Source organism: Vipera ursinii (genome assembly GCF_947247035.1).
Source record: "Vipera ursinii genome assembly, chromosome: 4".
NCBI classification, from domain to species: domain Eukaryota; kingdom Metazoa; phylum Chordata; class Lepidosauria; order Squamata; family Viperidae; genus Vipera; species Vipera ursinii.
The window spans coordinates 78,653,402-78,669,962 of record NC_139514.1 but is presented as its reverse complement, the minus strand read 5'-3'; the positions used below and the strand labels follow the sequence as shown (position 1 = coordinate 78,669,962).

The 16,561-nt window shown below is 45.0% G+C and overlaps 1 protein-coding gene across 1 annotated transcript in view; it reads right to left on the bottom strand.

The window, feature by feature from the left end:
* CRLF2 (cytokine receptor like factor 2) overlaps positions 1-16,561 on the bottom strand; it is a gene marked incomplete at its 3' end in the record, with an annotated part of 55,307 nt that overhangs the window by 16,729 nt on the left and 22,017 nt on the right. The window contains exons 9-10 of the mRNA XM_083362558.1: positions 4,762-4,882; positions 1,763-2,131 (exon numbers count right to left, since the gene is read on the bottom strand). Of these exons, the coding sequence (XP_083218684.1) occupies positions 1,763-2,131; positions 4,762-4,882 (490 nt within the window). The remainder of the gene's footprint in view (positions 1-1,762; positions 2,132-4,761; positions 4,883-16,561) is intronic.

Genomic DNA, 16,561 nt, shown 5'->3' with positions numbered 1-16,561 from the left:
GCCATCCCCCTCTAAGTAGCTTAACACAGCCCCCACCCCATAAGGGGACGCAGCACATGCAATGCAAATTGGTTTGTTTTCTATGAAATGAGTGATTGTAGCATTGCTTGTTAGCAGATCTTTAAGGGCCTGGAAACTGGTGTCATGTACCTTGGTCCAGTTCCATGTGGTGTGCTTGTCCAGTAGTCTGTGCAAAGGTTCAGCAATGGATGCTTTGTGGGGTAAAAAGGCATGATAGAAATTGAGTAACCCCAGAAAAGCTTGCAGCTCCACCTTATTTTTAGGCATGGGAGCCTCCTTGATTGCTTGCACCTTAGATGCTGTGGGGTGAACCTCCTGAGCATCAATTCTAAACCCCAAAAATTCCGTTTCTGGCACCCCAATGCTGCACTTTTCCCTTTTGAGCTTTAGGCCAGCAGCACGAAATCTCCCTAAAACAGCCTGCAGTCATTCTGCCAGAATCTCCTCAGAGTCCCCTGCAATGAGAACATCATCGAAGTACGGGCATACCCCCGGTATACCCTTAAGCGTTCGCTCCATCACCTCCTGAAAGATGCCTGGAGCTACGCTAACTCTGAACTGCAACCGGTCTACCTGGAACACCCCATTGTGGGTTACTATAGTCTGTGCATCGGCGGTCTCTGGGTTGACCAGGAGTTGCAGATAAGCCTGAGCGAGGTCCAGTTTGGTGAAGATAGAGCCTCCCTGGAGCTATGCGAGGATGCTGCTGACCGTGGGCACTGGGTACGTGTGCAGGTTTAACGCTTTATTGATTGTGCATTTATAATCAGCGCAGATCCTCATCTCACTGTTTGCTTTGAGTGGGGTCACTATGGGGGTTCCCCACTCAGCTCCCTTGACCGGCTGCAAAACTCCCTGCGCAACTAGCTTGTCGAGTTTTAATGTGAACGGTACTCTCCGGGGTTTGATTTGGATGGGCTGGATGTTGGGGTTTAATTTGAATGCGATTGGTGGTCCCATGTATTTTCCCAGCATTTCATCGAACACGTCTGCAAATGCCTTGCACATGGACTCGATGCTGAGAATCTGGGTCTGGTGGATTCCGATAATGCAGATTCCCAGCACTTGAAACCAGTTTAACCCTAACAGGCTGGTCCTTTGTCCCTTGACCACTAGGACGTCCAAGGGCCCCTAGAACTCCCTGTACCACACAGAAAAGGTAGCCTCCCCCTGGACTTGTATTGGGGTGTTCTGAAAATCAGTTAGGGTGATGCTAGATGACCTCAAGGGAACCCGCTTGCCACTCCGGCTGCAAATTAACTTATAAGTCTCGAAAGAAAGGACAGAGACTGATGAGCCGGAGTCCAGCTCCATTTTACAGTGAACCCCTTGAAGATGCACATCTAGCTTGATTTTGGGGGTGAGGAATTGTCGAGCCCCCATGTTACAAACTGCCCATCTGCTCTTGGTGTAGCTGATGGCCATGATATGATTTGGAGCCCCACTACCTGTCAGCAGGTGAATCTCAGTGTCCACTTTGTGCAGATTGTCGCGGTTTCAGTTCCAGCAGACAGATGTGATGTGTCCTGTCTTGCCACATGCTCTGCATTTGGCTGGCCTGAATTTGCAGGTGGCTCGGTTATGATTTCCTCCACACCCTGCACATCGTTGTTTAGACCCCCCCGCACTTGTATCTGGAGCATTTCTTCTCCTGGCAGGTGGTGGTGGCTGCCGACCGTTGACCGCTTGGGCTATCCCGCTGCCCCGATGCTTGGTTTGCCTTCAGGTGTAGCGCATCTACCTCTGCCACAAGTCCATCCTTGCTGCTTCCTCTGGATCCGCTCAACCATCTCTGTTTTCTCCGCTAGCTCCCAGGCCAGGACTTCTTCCTGGACTATCTTGAGGGTCAGGCTCGGTTTGGCGAACAATTTCTGCCGCAACCTCCAGTCTCTGAGTCCGAAAATGATTCGATCATGCAGCCTATTCTCTAGATTTTCGAAGTTGCATAGACAAGCCACCTGCTGGACTATGGCTATGAATGTGGATGCCGATTCACCCGGCTGCTGGTCTCTTTTTACGAACTGATACCTCCACGCTACTTCCGACATGTGCAGGTTGAAGTGTTGGTTCAGTTTGGCAATGAGGTCGCCGTAAGTCACAGCACCGATGGCTGTCAGTGAGCACAACCCCACTGCCAGGTTTTAAATGTCCTTTCTGCAAGTACTGAGCAGTGCAGCAACTTTCATGCTGTCCTCAGTAATGTGGTTAACCTTTATGAAGAATTCCAGCTGCCCCACGAATGCTTCCCACTCTTCTGGCTGAGCGATGTTAAAAACAGGAGCCTGACTGACCTGAGCCATTGCGTCCGATCCGACCGGTCCTGCTTCAACTTCAGGTGAGTTACCTGGCAATGCGGCTGACTGCAGGTGTCTTACCGCTAATCGAAACAGGATCCCACCTTCATCGCCACTGTTAAGTCGGTTTTGCGGATTGATGAGACGCAGGCGTAGGTGTGTGTATAATCTTTATTGGTGGTAGCATGGTCTGAACTGCCAGACAACGGTTACCTGGGCATGCTTTATACCTGCCCAGGTGAATGCCTGACCAATAGGTTTGAACCCTGGTTTCCCGCCGGCCAGGCAGCCAATCCCTTTAAATCTGGCTTTCCCGCCGAACGTAGTTCCTGCACGGAGCTGTCCAGCTCCGCTCTTCCTGATGCGGCTGCTACACGTGTATGCCAGCCCAGCATACACTAAAAATACATTCCAGTCATGAGTTTCATCCCACCAAGTTTCAGTAATAGCAACTATATCATATCTATCTTTCATGTACTAATGCTTCAAATTCACTCAAAACTGTGAGTGTAAGTGTATAGGCATTTGAGTCCTTTATGTGTCTTGGGTATGTTTCTTATGTCTCCTACTTTGAATCTGGGTTTTCCATCCTTTCCATCACTCTCTATTTCATTATGTTTTTCTTTTTTCTCTTTACTCTCTACCTCCTTATGTGATTGGGTATCTACTGGTTTTTGTTTGGAATTAGTTTCTAAAGGTTGTGAATATTGCCCCCCCTTCCCCCTCAATTCTAGTTTAAAGCCCTTTTGATAAGATGATCCTGTTGTTTTCTGAATATATTCTTTCCAGTTCTTGTGAGGTGCAGTCTATCCCTTGCCAGTAGCCCTTCCTCTAGATCAGTGCCTTTCAACCCATGAACCACTTATGGTATTTTGGCACCTGGCAGGTGGTATGTGTACGAAGGGTTGAAAATCACTGTAAAAAAAGTGTAAAAAAGTGTAAAAGTGTAGTAGGGGATGAGTTGAAGTAATGGCAGCACTGCACAGGAATGTGGGAGAGTCTGCTGGAGCTGCAGTGTTGCTGGGGCTCTGCTGAGCACCCAGGATTGGCATGGGCTGATTGGAACTTCCTCGAGCAGCGTGCAGCCTGGGGGAGAGGAGACAGCTGGAAATGCACTGAAGAGAAAAGAAATATGAGGGGGAAGAAAGGAGAGGATATAAAAGGAGGAGGTTTTGGAGGGAAAGGGAGAGGGGAAAAAGTCGACAGGGAAAGAGAAGGGGATGGAGAAAGAGAGACAGACAAGAGGAGAGGTTTCTTTGAGACAAGCAGAGGGAGAGAAGGGGATAGAACAGTGCAAAGATTAATGTCAGAGAAACAGGCACAAGTTTACCATTAAAAGTGTGGTAAGTGGGTTTACAGTTAGTCCTCAGACTATGACCACAATTAAGCCTAAAATTTATGTTGCTAAGTAAAAAAATTGTTAAATGAGTTTTGTCCCATTTTACAACTTTTCTTGCCACATTTGTTAAGTGAATCGCTGCAGTTGTTAAATTAGTAACACAGTTGTTAAGTGAATCTGGTTTCCCCATTGACTTTGCTTGTCAGAAGGTTGCAAAAGGGGATCACATGACCCTGGGACACTGTGACTATCATAAATATGAATCAGTTGCCAAGCATCCAAATATAAATCACGTGACCCTGAAGATGCTGCAATGGTCATAAGTGTGAAAAATGGTCATAAGTTATTTTTTTCAGTGCCACTGTAACTTCGAACAGTTACTAAGTGAATTATTGTAAGCTGGGGACTACCTGTACTTTATCACTTTTTTCCTTTCTTTTTTTTTTTGGTCATCAAAGTTTTTGACACCTTGCTAGGATACTGGTGGTACTCTAATATTGCCAAATCCTAAATGTGGTACAAAGGTTGAAAAGCACTGCTCTAGGTAATGTAGACCATGGTCTAGAAAGCAGAAGTTCTGTTGAAGACACCAATTTTTAAGCCAGTGGTTCATTTCTAAAATCCTCTGCTCCCTTATTGGATGTTGGCCTTTTGTTCCAACACTGACAGGGCCGACCACTTGTATATAAACAGTGCAAACTCCACTCTCTTCTAGCACTTATGATCTTACTTAATTGTGTAATAATATGTCTGCACAAAAATAACCAAGCTCAGAGAGCACCAAGAACCCCACAAATTATCCCTGAGCTACAAATGTTCTCTTCTATTGTTACATGGATACTTATATATACCTATATCATATCTGTATTTTTATTCCTTTTAATAAGCCCAGATAAGGAATTTGTTACAGCTACTGTTTATGTGAGTTGTTCTCTTCTGCAACTTTCCCATTTTTGAAACACCAGCATAGCTTCACTGACTGGTGTAATTTGGCATTATAAATCACTATGTTCAGTTCAAAAGTTTAATTTCAAACAAAAGCTGTAATGTAAGTTGGAAAAGGGCAATACAGCCTCTATATTCAAAGACTGGATTTTAAAAACATACCTTTGGCTTCCATTTTAGCTTTTTGGAGATCTTCCTCTTTTTCGTCTTCAATTATACATTCTTTTTGTACACATTCCACCTGTATTGCAGGCAGCACATTCTCAGTTTTAGTAATCCACTCCTTTAAAAAAATCACCAACTGATTACTGTGATTTCTTAAAAGGTATCTTCCAGGCATGTTACCTGGTAATAGAAAGTAAAGTCTTCTTTGGAACTAATATTTGATTTCTAGTGATGCCATGCCAATGTCTATGTAGATGGAAGTGATTTGTCTTTCTTTGTCTTCTTCCAAGATGTATTTTTGACTTCTTGATTGAACTTACATCCTTTGTATGTCTATCAATCTATCACTCAAAGTCTAACCAGATCTGATTCAGCTTAGCATTTTTAGACCAGTCATGATCTGCAAGGTGCTGCTACTACGTGGAATATTAAGATAGCACAGCCTTCCCTAATCTTTGATTATTTTTGTATGTATGTATTTTTATCCTGCCTTTACTGTTTTTATAAACAACTTAAGGTGACAAACATGCTCCTAACTACTATTTTCCCCACAACAATAACCCTGGGTTGGACTGAGAGACAGTGACTTGCCCAAAACCACCCAGATGGCTTTAGCATTTGACTACAATTCTTAACAATTGTGATCATTGGACCTAAGGCAGATTATGGGAATTGCAGTCCAAAATGTTTGGAATAATCACAATCTGGTAGCTATGGTAAAAGTAATGAGATCTCCTTGGTCAGAGGAAATAGCAACAGATTGGAAAGTGACATATTAAATATATCTTACTTATATTAAACAAAATATTAATATTATGTATATATATATTCGAACACTGGGATGGATAAAAAAGAGTTGTTTATTGCTAAAAGATCACAATAAGCAATAAAAAGTAACCGTTTAAAGCATATCTAAGCTTTCACTGGTCCTATGCCAGCATCATCAGAGAAAGCATTGAAGGTTTGAAAAACCGTTGTGAATTGTGGGATTGATTTCATGAGACAACTAAATTCAATATTTCCAGTTTACAGCAGAGGAGGAATCCAATGGCACCTTAGCTTTCCTTGATGTGTCAATCAGTCGCCAAACAAACGGCACCCTCCACACATCCATTTACAGAAAAGGGACACAAACAGATTGGATGCTAAATTATAAAAGTAATCACCCCACATCCCACAAGATCTCCTGCATCTGAACATTATTCAAACGTTTAGACACACACTGTAACATGAAAAGAGCCAGGGACAAGGAACGTGATCATCTATATCGGGTATGCAGACAAAATGGCTACCCAACAAATTTTATTTGGCATTACAGTAGGCACCAAGAACCACATTTGACACAAATGGCTTGGCAAATACAACTTGGATGACAATTCCATACATAAATGGAGTTTCAGAGGAAACGGCAAGAAATTGGCACCACACAACATTAATGTAGCACACCAGCCAAACCAGACACTCCGTACCAAGTTGATGCACCCAAAAGAACAACTATCTGAAAAAGGAAAATCATCAGTAATTTATAGGGTGAGATGCAATGAGTGCCAATATAGCTATATTGGAGAAACATCCAAACAACTAAAGACAAGAATCCATGAACATAAGCTTGCCATAAAAAGACATGAACAATATTCACAAATATGGACACATATGATGGATAATAACCACTCCTTCGACTTTGCAGGGGCACAGACCATTGCCCAAGACACCTCCAAAGGAGGCAGATTACTTAAGGAAGCCTGGCTCTCAGATAAATTTACAATTAATCGCCACATAGAATTGCCACCTGCCTACCAGGCATTAAAAGTTCATCAACAGCAACAGAAAGGTCTACCCACGATAAAAAGGAGAGAAATCAAAAGAAATCAAAGCTGGACAACCAGGACACTGGAAGAGATATCTAAAACACAACAACCCACCGAGCCTGGAAAACAGGAACAGACGACAAACAATCATGCAATAACTCCCAAAGATCGGAGGTGGATAGAGCGAGGGAAGAGAAGACAATGTCACACGCACGCACAAACAGATGGAGAGCACCCGGAAGACAGGAGCTTAACAGGATGGACAGACAAGCACAATGAACAGATGAAAGTGACCATCCCAAAGCCAGGAAAACAACCAGTCAATGTGTGACCCATCGAAAGAAATACAGCAAATAGAGGATAACACGATTCATATGAAAAAGAAGATACCGATCATGCAACAACTAGCTGAGAAGACAAGGAATGATCTGAAGACAACCCCAATTGAACAGATATGGGCGAACCAAGGAAAGAGAACACCGCAACACACATACACACCAAGACACAAAGAACGTCCAAATACAGCAAGTTCAACTAAATCAAATAGCAGAAAGCAAGGGCGGCCTATAAATAAACAAAAAACATTGGGGTGGCTAGTATAGGGATCAGATAAAGATCAGTGGATAAGCATTGAAAGGAAGACATACGTCAAGTGAATCGGGGCCGGGAGCTGTTTGCAGAAATCATGGAAGGGAGTCAAGAGGGAAACCCGGGCATAGCACAGAATAGCCAATCATAAGCAAGGAGGGTAGAGAAGGAAGACACAGAGAACAAGGAAATACAAATACCGACAGCTATGACATTGGATGAGGAACAACAAAAGAAAACAAGATCAGTTAAGGTAGTCAAACCAAAACACAAAGGGAGGAGAAAGATAAAAAAAAGGGGGACAGTAAGACCAGATTGCAAGGGAAGCGATGCGAGACAGAACAATCACGATTGGCTAGAGCAAGGTCCATTATGCTGCCAATGAGCAGAGCGCAGAACCAAACAGGCTTACCAACGATTTTTCAAACCTTCAATGCTTTCTCTGATGACGCTGGCAGAGGACCAGCGAAAGCTTAGATTAGGTAGATATGCTTTAAACGGTTACTTTTTATTGCTTATTATGATCTTTTAGCAATAAGCGACTGTTTTATATATATATATATACATACATACAATGCATATATGAAAACATATATATACAACTGCCTAATGTGCAATCAGCCCAGGTTCGAATCTCAGAAGGGTATGGCTGACTGATGAAAACTAATAAATTTGAAATGCATATCAGTCTCCCTTAATTCTTTGTTAGCAATTTAAATTTTACACAAATATGAGCTGTCACCGGTGTGACTACTGCCTGTCGATGGCCTTCAGGTTAGGCTGACACAGGAAATAAAGATTTGTCCCATGTTTGGGGCCTAGCAAGGTAATCTAAAAATAGTTAACAAGCATTTGACACACACACACATATATATATTGTTAGATGTTTTGTGCCAGCCATTGGCAGTTCCCCAAAAAGGTCATCAGATGGAGGCAAAGAGGCTTCTTTGCTTCCACTGATGAGCCAAGGGTCTCAGACCCGGCAGCCCCATTGGCGAGAGAGTTTTATGGTCAGGGAGGGTCCCCCCATAAATACCTCTGCACGAGGGGCTGCTCTTTGTTCTAGTTTCTAGTCTCCATTTCCTAGCTTCTAGTTCCAGTTCTCCTCTCCTAGCTTTTAGTCCTTCTTTTAGTTATGTAATGCTAGCTTGTTTTATTTTATTTCTCTCTCACATGCAGGCATGAATGCTTTCATGCCAAGTATTTCTTTCTCTTTGATCTATCATTGAATAAAGCTAATATGATTGCATCTCTGCGTGATGCCTTTACTTGGAAGCTCCTTTAACGATTCATCGTGAGATCACCTCACAAGTTGGTAGCAGAGGATGGTTTAAAGGAACGCTTCCAAGCCAGCAAGGATCTATCCAACAAGATGTCTGGAAGACCCGGCTCAAATCCATTTATAACAGATGGCAGGACTTCTCCTATCATGACCAGAAGTCATCGATCGCAGACGGCATCCCTGCCTACATCCAAGACTTCAGTTCCTGAAGCAACCCCAGCTACAGATGAAAGCACAAATGGCCTTCATCCCGTCAGAGGATCCAGCAGAGTGTCTAGGACCCCTTCACATGCCTCTTTACAACTGAACGCCACAGAGGAGAGCATAGAAGGCTTGCAGACTGCCCAAGACTGCTCAGATGCTGCAGAGACGGACCTGGCTGAAGCCAAACGCCGCGTGAGTAAGCTGACTGCACAGGAACGTGAAGAGCTACTTAAAGAGATCTTTGCAATGCAGGGGAGGGAGAAGGCAGCCCAGGAAACCGCGCAGGAAGCCTCCGAACACCTGGTGAGTCTTTCCCTAGTGACCACGAGGCCTCCAAATATGGCGCCCGCCACCCTTAGTGACCCCGGGACCCCAGGGTTTTTGGCGCGAACCCACCCACCCAGCTGTGAGCTACAGCTTCCTGGGGCAAGCGGAAACAAGATGGCTCCACCCACATGGTCCGGCACAGGAAACAAGATGGCGGCCCCCTGTAACCCCACACGGTCTAACAAAGACAACCCTTTTTTAAGCCTGGAAAGCCAGCAGTCTCTGGCATCCAGCAGAAATGGCATGTAATCCCTGGCATCTGGCCAAAATAGCATGCAAATTCCTGAGTTCTCCCCACCACAAAGCCTAAAGTTCAATGATGACAATGAGGTCTGTCCAGCCAAGACTCCTACAAATGCTGCAGCCATTCGGGCCGCCATCCAGCTCCTAACTATGGCCCTGGGGGCCAAGCAGACGTCGGGGGTGCCCACACCCCCCCAAGGCCTCCTTCCCTCTCCCCAGGGCCCAACTGCTGGGGGGAATCCAGCCTGCAGCCTCCCAACAATCAACCCCCGCGGCCTCCCACCTTCTCTTCAGGTCTTCAGGGCCAGCCAGGCAAACCAGGCAATGCTGAAAATCCATGTGCCTGCAATTCTCGGGAGGATTCATTGCAGCAACTGCGAGCTGGCAAATCTGGGCTCCGCCCCCCCAATGCCTCATGGGAAGAAGGGAGAAATCCTGAACAACGCCCTCCCCCGGATCACATGGTTTCCGGGCACGCCCATCTGGAGTTACTAAATAGTCAAGAAAGGATTCCCTCCTCAACCACTAGAGGGACCCCTTTCACTGTAGGATCACCTTTCCCTCTCCCTTTTATGTCAATGGACATTTCAGAGATTTTTGAAAATGGGTGTGAGAAGGACTATCTTCCAGCAGCAAATCTTCCAAGCGACTTTAAAAAGCTGCAACTGGGAGGAGAAAATTATAACAGTTGGAGTAAAGATATACAGCTATATCTCTTAAAGAATGGGACTCTACAAATGGTTCAGAAACCACCCCCTCCCCCATGGGGATGTCAAGAAGAGTGGCGACATTTGCAAGCTTACTCTGCTCTGCTCAGTTCGCTGGATAATAACTTGTTCTCCAGCATCCCAGCAGGTCTCAGAGCTGCTCAAGTCTGGCAACTATTATACAATTTATTCAACAGCGATACCATTGGTTCCATCACCAGATATACAACTGAGCTTTATACAACCAAACTGAAGTTTGGTGCCAGCATGCCTGAGCATCTTGCAAAATTAAAGGCACTCAGGGCAGAATTGATATCCAGAGATTTTCCCGTAACTGATGTGAACATGCTCTCGATCATTTTTACTTCCCTAGACAGGAGTTGGAGCAATTTCATTGTTTCACTCGAAGCGGTCAAGAGGGAAGACATAAATCTGGCCTACCTCACAGGGAGACTCATCGAGGAAGATAGAAGGAGACGAGATGCAGGGGAATACGCCAGAGTCACCACTCAGCAAGCCAGAAGGGGGCGCCACAACTCAGAGCAAATTAATGCTCTACTTAAGTGTTTCATCTGTGGCTCTGAGGAGCACCTCAAGAAAGACTGCCCCATCAACATCAAGCCCCTAAACGTGGTCCCAATCAAGTAAGGGGCAAGGGGCAAGGAAGGGGGCGTGGTAGGGGCAAAAGAAATTCTCTGCATACTTGTTCCCTCACCCCCACAACAAAGGCTGATAGCTCCACTGACTTATGGTTACTGGACTCTGGAGCTTCTTCTCACATTACTAATATGAGTCAAGGTTTTAAAAGGTTAAAGAAAATTAACTCATCTGTCAAAGTGGCAAACGGTGATACTGCTTCAATTGTTGGGGAGGGGTTTGTTTCTGTACCTGGTCTCGGGAAAGTTGAAGGTGTTTTACACGCCTCTTCCATAGCCAACAACCTATTAAGCATTACCAAATTGTGTGACGATGACAAAGTGGAAGTCTTATTTCGCAAGGGGGGAGGTCATGTCACCCGGAACCAGAAGGTCATTGGAAATATAGCCATCATAAATGGCTTACCATATTTTTCTCCCAAGCCACCACAGCCTGCCCCAAGGCTTTCCAAGGGCAGTGTGGGCAAGGAGCCTGAATCTCAGCAGGCACCTACAGCACCACTCAAAGCAACTATAGCCAAGAGGGTGTCAGTGGGGAAGCCGCTTCACGATAAGTGTGCCCACCTCCTCCACAGGAGGCTAGGTCATTCAAGCTTCCCTGTAGTTAAAAAGATGGGAGAATTTGCTGAGGGAGTCCAGCTCAAGGACTGTGACATGTTTCTGGACTGTGCCATTTGCAAGAAAACAAAGAGGAAGGCTGCTCCTATCCCAAAGGTGTCATCCTGTAAAACTCAATACCCATACCAACTAATACATGTTGACCTAGTTGGGCCTTTCACACCATCCCTAGGAAAGAAAAAATATTTTCTCACTGCCGTTGATGATTTTTCACGATACGGCCACGTGTATACCCTCACAGAAAAATCTGAAGCCTTTGATGCCATAAAGTCACTGTACAACTTCGTAGAGACCCAGTACAAGACCAAGATCGCACAATTGCAGAGCGATCGCGGGGCTGAGTTCATGTCTCAGAAGTTCCAGTACTGGGTAAGGCGTAAGGGCATCCGCCATTTTCTTACTGCACCATTCACCCCTTCGCAAAATGGTGTAGCTGAGAAAAGAAATGGAATCCTGCAAACCATGATGCGTAGTCTGATTGCAGACGCTAATGTCGTAGAATCATACTGGGGGGAGGCAATTCATTATGCCAATTACACCTTAAACCGCACCTGGAGCAGTGTTGTGAACCAGACCCCATATTTCCTGGTTCACGGTAGGAAACCAAATCTGGGATATTTGCGTGTGTTTGGTTCCTATGCATGGGTGCACATCCCCAAGCAGCTGCGGAAGAAGGGGAGATCTGTTTCCCAGAGACTAAGGTTCTTGGGCTATGCCCCTGGCTCCAAGGCCTATCGTTTCCTGGGAGAAGGGGGCAGGCCTGTGACTTCCCAATCTGCCTCTTTCGAAGAGGATTCCAATTGGACCCAGATCCACTCAAATGATCTGAGCCCATATACCAACCGACCCAGCAAGGACAGACCGACCGCAACATCACCAGAGGCGACCACGTACCCTGCCACCGACGAAAGTGAGGAACAAGACGAAGATGCGTCCAGTCCCACAGAGGAAGACACGCCGTCTTCACCCCCAGCGACGCCTCAGAGACCCACGGAAGAAAAGAGCGGTGAGTGGCAGAAGGTGAGGAGGTCAAAGCGGTCCAACAAAGGGGTCCCGCCAAAGAGAATTGACACTGGCCACATCGCGTCTGTCAACAGCATTGTGGTCACCCCAAAATCCTTCTCTGACATCCAGGAGCTGCCCATCAAAGAGCAGGAGAAATGGCAGCTCGCGATGGAGAAGGAGATGCAGAGCTTAAAGAAACTCAAAGTCTTCACCCCCCAGCAACCACCAAAGGAGAGGAAAGTCATTGGCACAAGGTGGGTTTATAAGGCCAAACCACTTGCCAATGGCCTCTACCTATATAAGGCCCGTTTGGTAGCCCAGGGCTTCGCTCAGCGTTACATGGAGGACTACTCGGAGACTTACTCTCCAACCGTCCAGGCAGAGAGCGTCAAGGCCGCCCTCGTGACTGCAGCCGCTCTGGGAGAAGAAGTCTTCCAATTCGACATCCAGACGGCTTACCTCCATGCCAACTTGGACCGGCATATCTACGTGAGGGCCCCTCCTGGCTACCAGCAAGAAGGGGGAAATACATGGTTGCTCCACAAAGGGTTATATGGTCTCAAGCAGTCAGGGAAATTATGGTATGACTGTCTTAGAAAGAGTTTAGAACGAGTTGGTTTCTCAGCATCCCGTGCAGATGAATGTGTTTTCACACGCAATTCCAAAGGAACCACAGAACGGGTGTTAGTTTATGTGGACGATCTATTATATGTAGGGCCTAACAAGAAAGGGTGTGATGAATTTGCCAAGGCCCTGGAAGAAAAGTTTACTCTGAAGTCTTTGGGGCGGGTTGACAAGTACTTGGGTGTGCATATTTTGGCCACTAAAGTGGGGTTCGCTCTATCTCAGAAAGAAAAGATAGAGGAATTACTGGCCAAATGCAAAATGACAGAATCTAATCCTACGCATAGTCCAATGCAAAGCGACTTTTACAACCACACCCATAAGGACGGTCCTGAGTTCACAGATAACACGCTTTACAGATCTGTGATTGGCTCCTTGCTATTCATCAGCAATTGGAGCAGACCTGACATAGCTTTAGCTGTGAATCTATTATCCAGGCACGTGGAACACCCAAAGGAATTCCACTGGACTGCTGTTAAAAGGGTGCTTAGATACCTTAAGGGCACAGCTGATGCCCTCCTTATGCTAGAACCAGAGAAGGGGAAGACGGCCCAGCTCTCCGCTTACTCAGACGCAGACTGGGCTGGCGACACCAAAAGTAGACGGAGCACTTCTGGTTTCCTCATATTGCTAAATGGCTGCCCAATACATTGGCATGTTAGGCAGCAAAAATTTATTTCTTGCTCCACGGCCGAGGCTGAATATGCCAGCCTGTCAGACACGGCCAATGATTTGACTTGGTTCAATGAGCTGATAACAAGCATCTGGGCATCTCCTCCTCTGCCCATCCAAATTATAGAGGACAACACTGCCGTAATTGCAATCTCGGGCGCTTATGCAGTAGGATCTAGATCTCGCCATATAGACATATGCTATAAAAATGTCAGGCAGCTTACCAAAAAGGGTTTTATACATGTAGAGCACTGTAATACAGCTGACCAGATAGCTGATCTGTTTACCAAGCCTGTTCCCATTGACCGGCACAACCTTCTGTGTAAGCGTTTGTGTTTGGCCTTCTGAATGTTTTTATGCATGTCTATGACACCTGCTCGCCCCTCACATACATTCACTGGTCCCTGTCATTGGCTGGCAAGAAGGGGAATTGTTAGATGTTTTGTGCCAGCCATTGGCAGTTCCCCAAAAAGGTCATCAGATGGGAGCAAAGAGGCTTCTTTGCTTCCACTGATGAGCCAAGGGTCTCAGACCCGGCAGCCCCATTGGCGAGAGAGTTTTTTGGTCAGGGAGGGACCAAGACCCCCCATGAATACCTCTGCACGAGGGGCTGCTCTTTGTTCTAGTCTCCAGTTCTCCTTCTAGTTCCAGTTCTCCTCTCCTAGCTCTTAGTCCTTCTGTTTTAGTTATGTAATGCTATCTTTTATTTTATTTCTCTCTCACATGCAGGCATGAATGCTTTCATGCCAAGTATTTCTTTCTCTTTGATCTATCATTGAATAAAGATAATATGATTGCATCTCTGCGTGATGCCTTTACTTGGAAGCACCTTTCTGGTTTCCTCATATTGCTAAATGGCTGCCCAATACATTGGCATGTTAGGCAGCAAAAATTTATTTCTTGCTCCACGGCCGAGGCTGAATATGCCAGCCTGTCAGACACGGCCAATGATTTGACTTGGTTCAATGAGCTGATAACAAGCATCTGGGCATCTCCCCCTCTGCCCATCCAAATTCTAGAGGACAACACTGCCGTAATTGCAATCTCGGGCGCTTATGCAGTAGGATCTAGATCTCGCCATATAGACATATGCTATAAAAATGTCAGGCAGCTTACCAAAAAGGGTTTTATACATGTAGAGCACTGTAATACAGCTGACCAGATAGCTGATCTGTTTACCAAGCCTGTTCCCATTGACCGGCACAACCTTCTGTGTAAGCGTTTGTGTTTGGCCTTCTGAATGTTTTTATGCATGTCTATGACACCTGCTCGCCCCTCACATACATTCACTGGTCCCTGTCATTGGCTGGCAAGAAGGGGAATTGTTAGATGTTTTGTGCCAGCCATTGGCAGTTCCCCAAAAAGGTCATCAGATGGGAGCAAAGAGGCTTCTTTGCTTCCACTGATGAGCCAAGGGTCTCAGACCCGGCAGCCCCATTGGCGAGAGAGTTTTTTGGTCAGGGAGGGACCAAGACCCCCCATGAATACCTCTGCACGAGGGGCTGCTCTTTGTTCTAGTCTCCAGTTCTCCTTCTAGTTCCAGTTCTCCTCTCCTAGCTCTTAGTCCTTCTGTTTTAGTTATGTAATGCTATCTTTTATTTTATTTCTCTCTCACATGCAGGCATGAATGCTTTCATGCCAAGTATTTCTTTCTCTTTGATCTATCATTGAATAAAGATAATATGATTGCATCTCTGCGTGATGCCTTTACTTGGAAGCACCTTTCTGGTTTCCTCATATTGCTAAATGGCTGCCCAATACATTGGCATGTTAGGCAGCAAAAATTTATTTCTTGCTCCACGGCCGAGGCTGAATATGCCAGCCTGTCAGACACGGCCAATGATTTGACTTGGTTCAATGAGCTGATAACAAGCATCTGGGCATCTCCCCCTCTGCCCATCCAAATTCTAGAGGACAACACTGCCGTAATTGCAATCTCGGGCGCTTATGCAGTAGGATCTAGATCTCGCCATATAGACATACGCTATAAAAATGTCAGGCAGCTTACCAAAAAGGGTTTTATACATGTAGAGCACTGTAATACAGCTGACCAGATAGCTGATCTGTTTACCAAGCCTGTTCCCATTGACCGGCACAACCTTCTGTGTAAGCGTTTGTGTTTGGCCTTCTGAATGTTTTTATGCATGTCTATGACACCTGCTCGCCCCTCACATACATTCACTGGTCCCTGTCATTGGCTGGCAAGAAGGGGAATTGTTAGATGTTTTGTGCCAGCCATTTGGCAGTTTCCCAAAAAGGTCATCAGATGGGAGCAAAGAGGCTTCTTTGCTTCCACTGATGAGCCAAGGGTCTCAGACCCGGCAGCCCCATTGGCGAGAGTGTTTTATGGTCAGGGAGGGACCAAGACCCCCCATAAATACCTCTGCACGAGGGGCTGCTCTTTGTTCTAGTCTCCAGTTCTCCTTCTAGTTCCAGTTCTCCTCTCCTAGCTCTTAGTCCTTCTGTTTTAGTTATGTAATGCTATCTTTTATTTTATTTCTCTCTCGCATGCAGGCATGAATGCTTTCATGCCAAGTATTTCTTTCTCTTTGATCTATCATTGAATAAAGCTAATATGATTGCATCTCTGCGTGATGCCTTTACTTGGAAGCACCTTTAACGATTCATCGTGAGATCACCTCATATATATATATATATATTTGTTTTCGTATATACTGTGTATATATATACTGTATATCTATCTATCTATCTATCTATCTATCTATCTATCTATCTATATATATATATATATATATATATACTGCTCAAAAAAATAAAGGGAACACTTCAACAACACAATGTACTGTATTTAATAGTAGGATGTCTTATTCTGTGTCCCCTTTATTTATAGATAGATAGATAGATAGATATATAGATATATAGATATATACAGTATATATATACACAGTATACATATACACAGTATATATATATATATATATATATATATATATATATATATATATATATATATATACACAGTATATATATATACACAGTATATATATACACCGTATATACGAAAACAAATATATACATATATATATATATATATATATATAT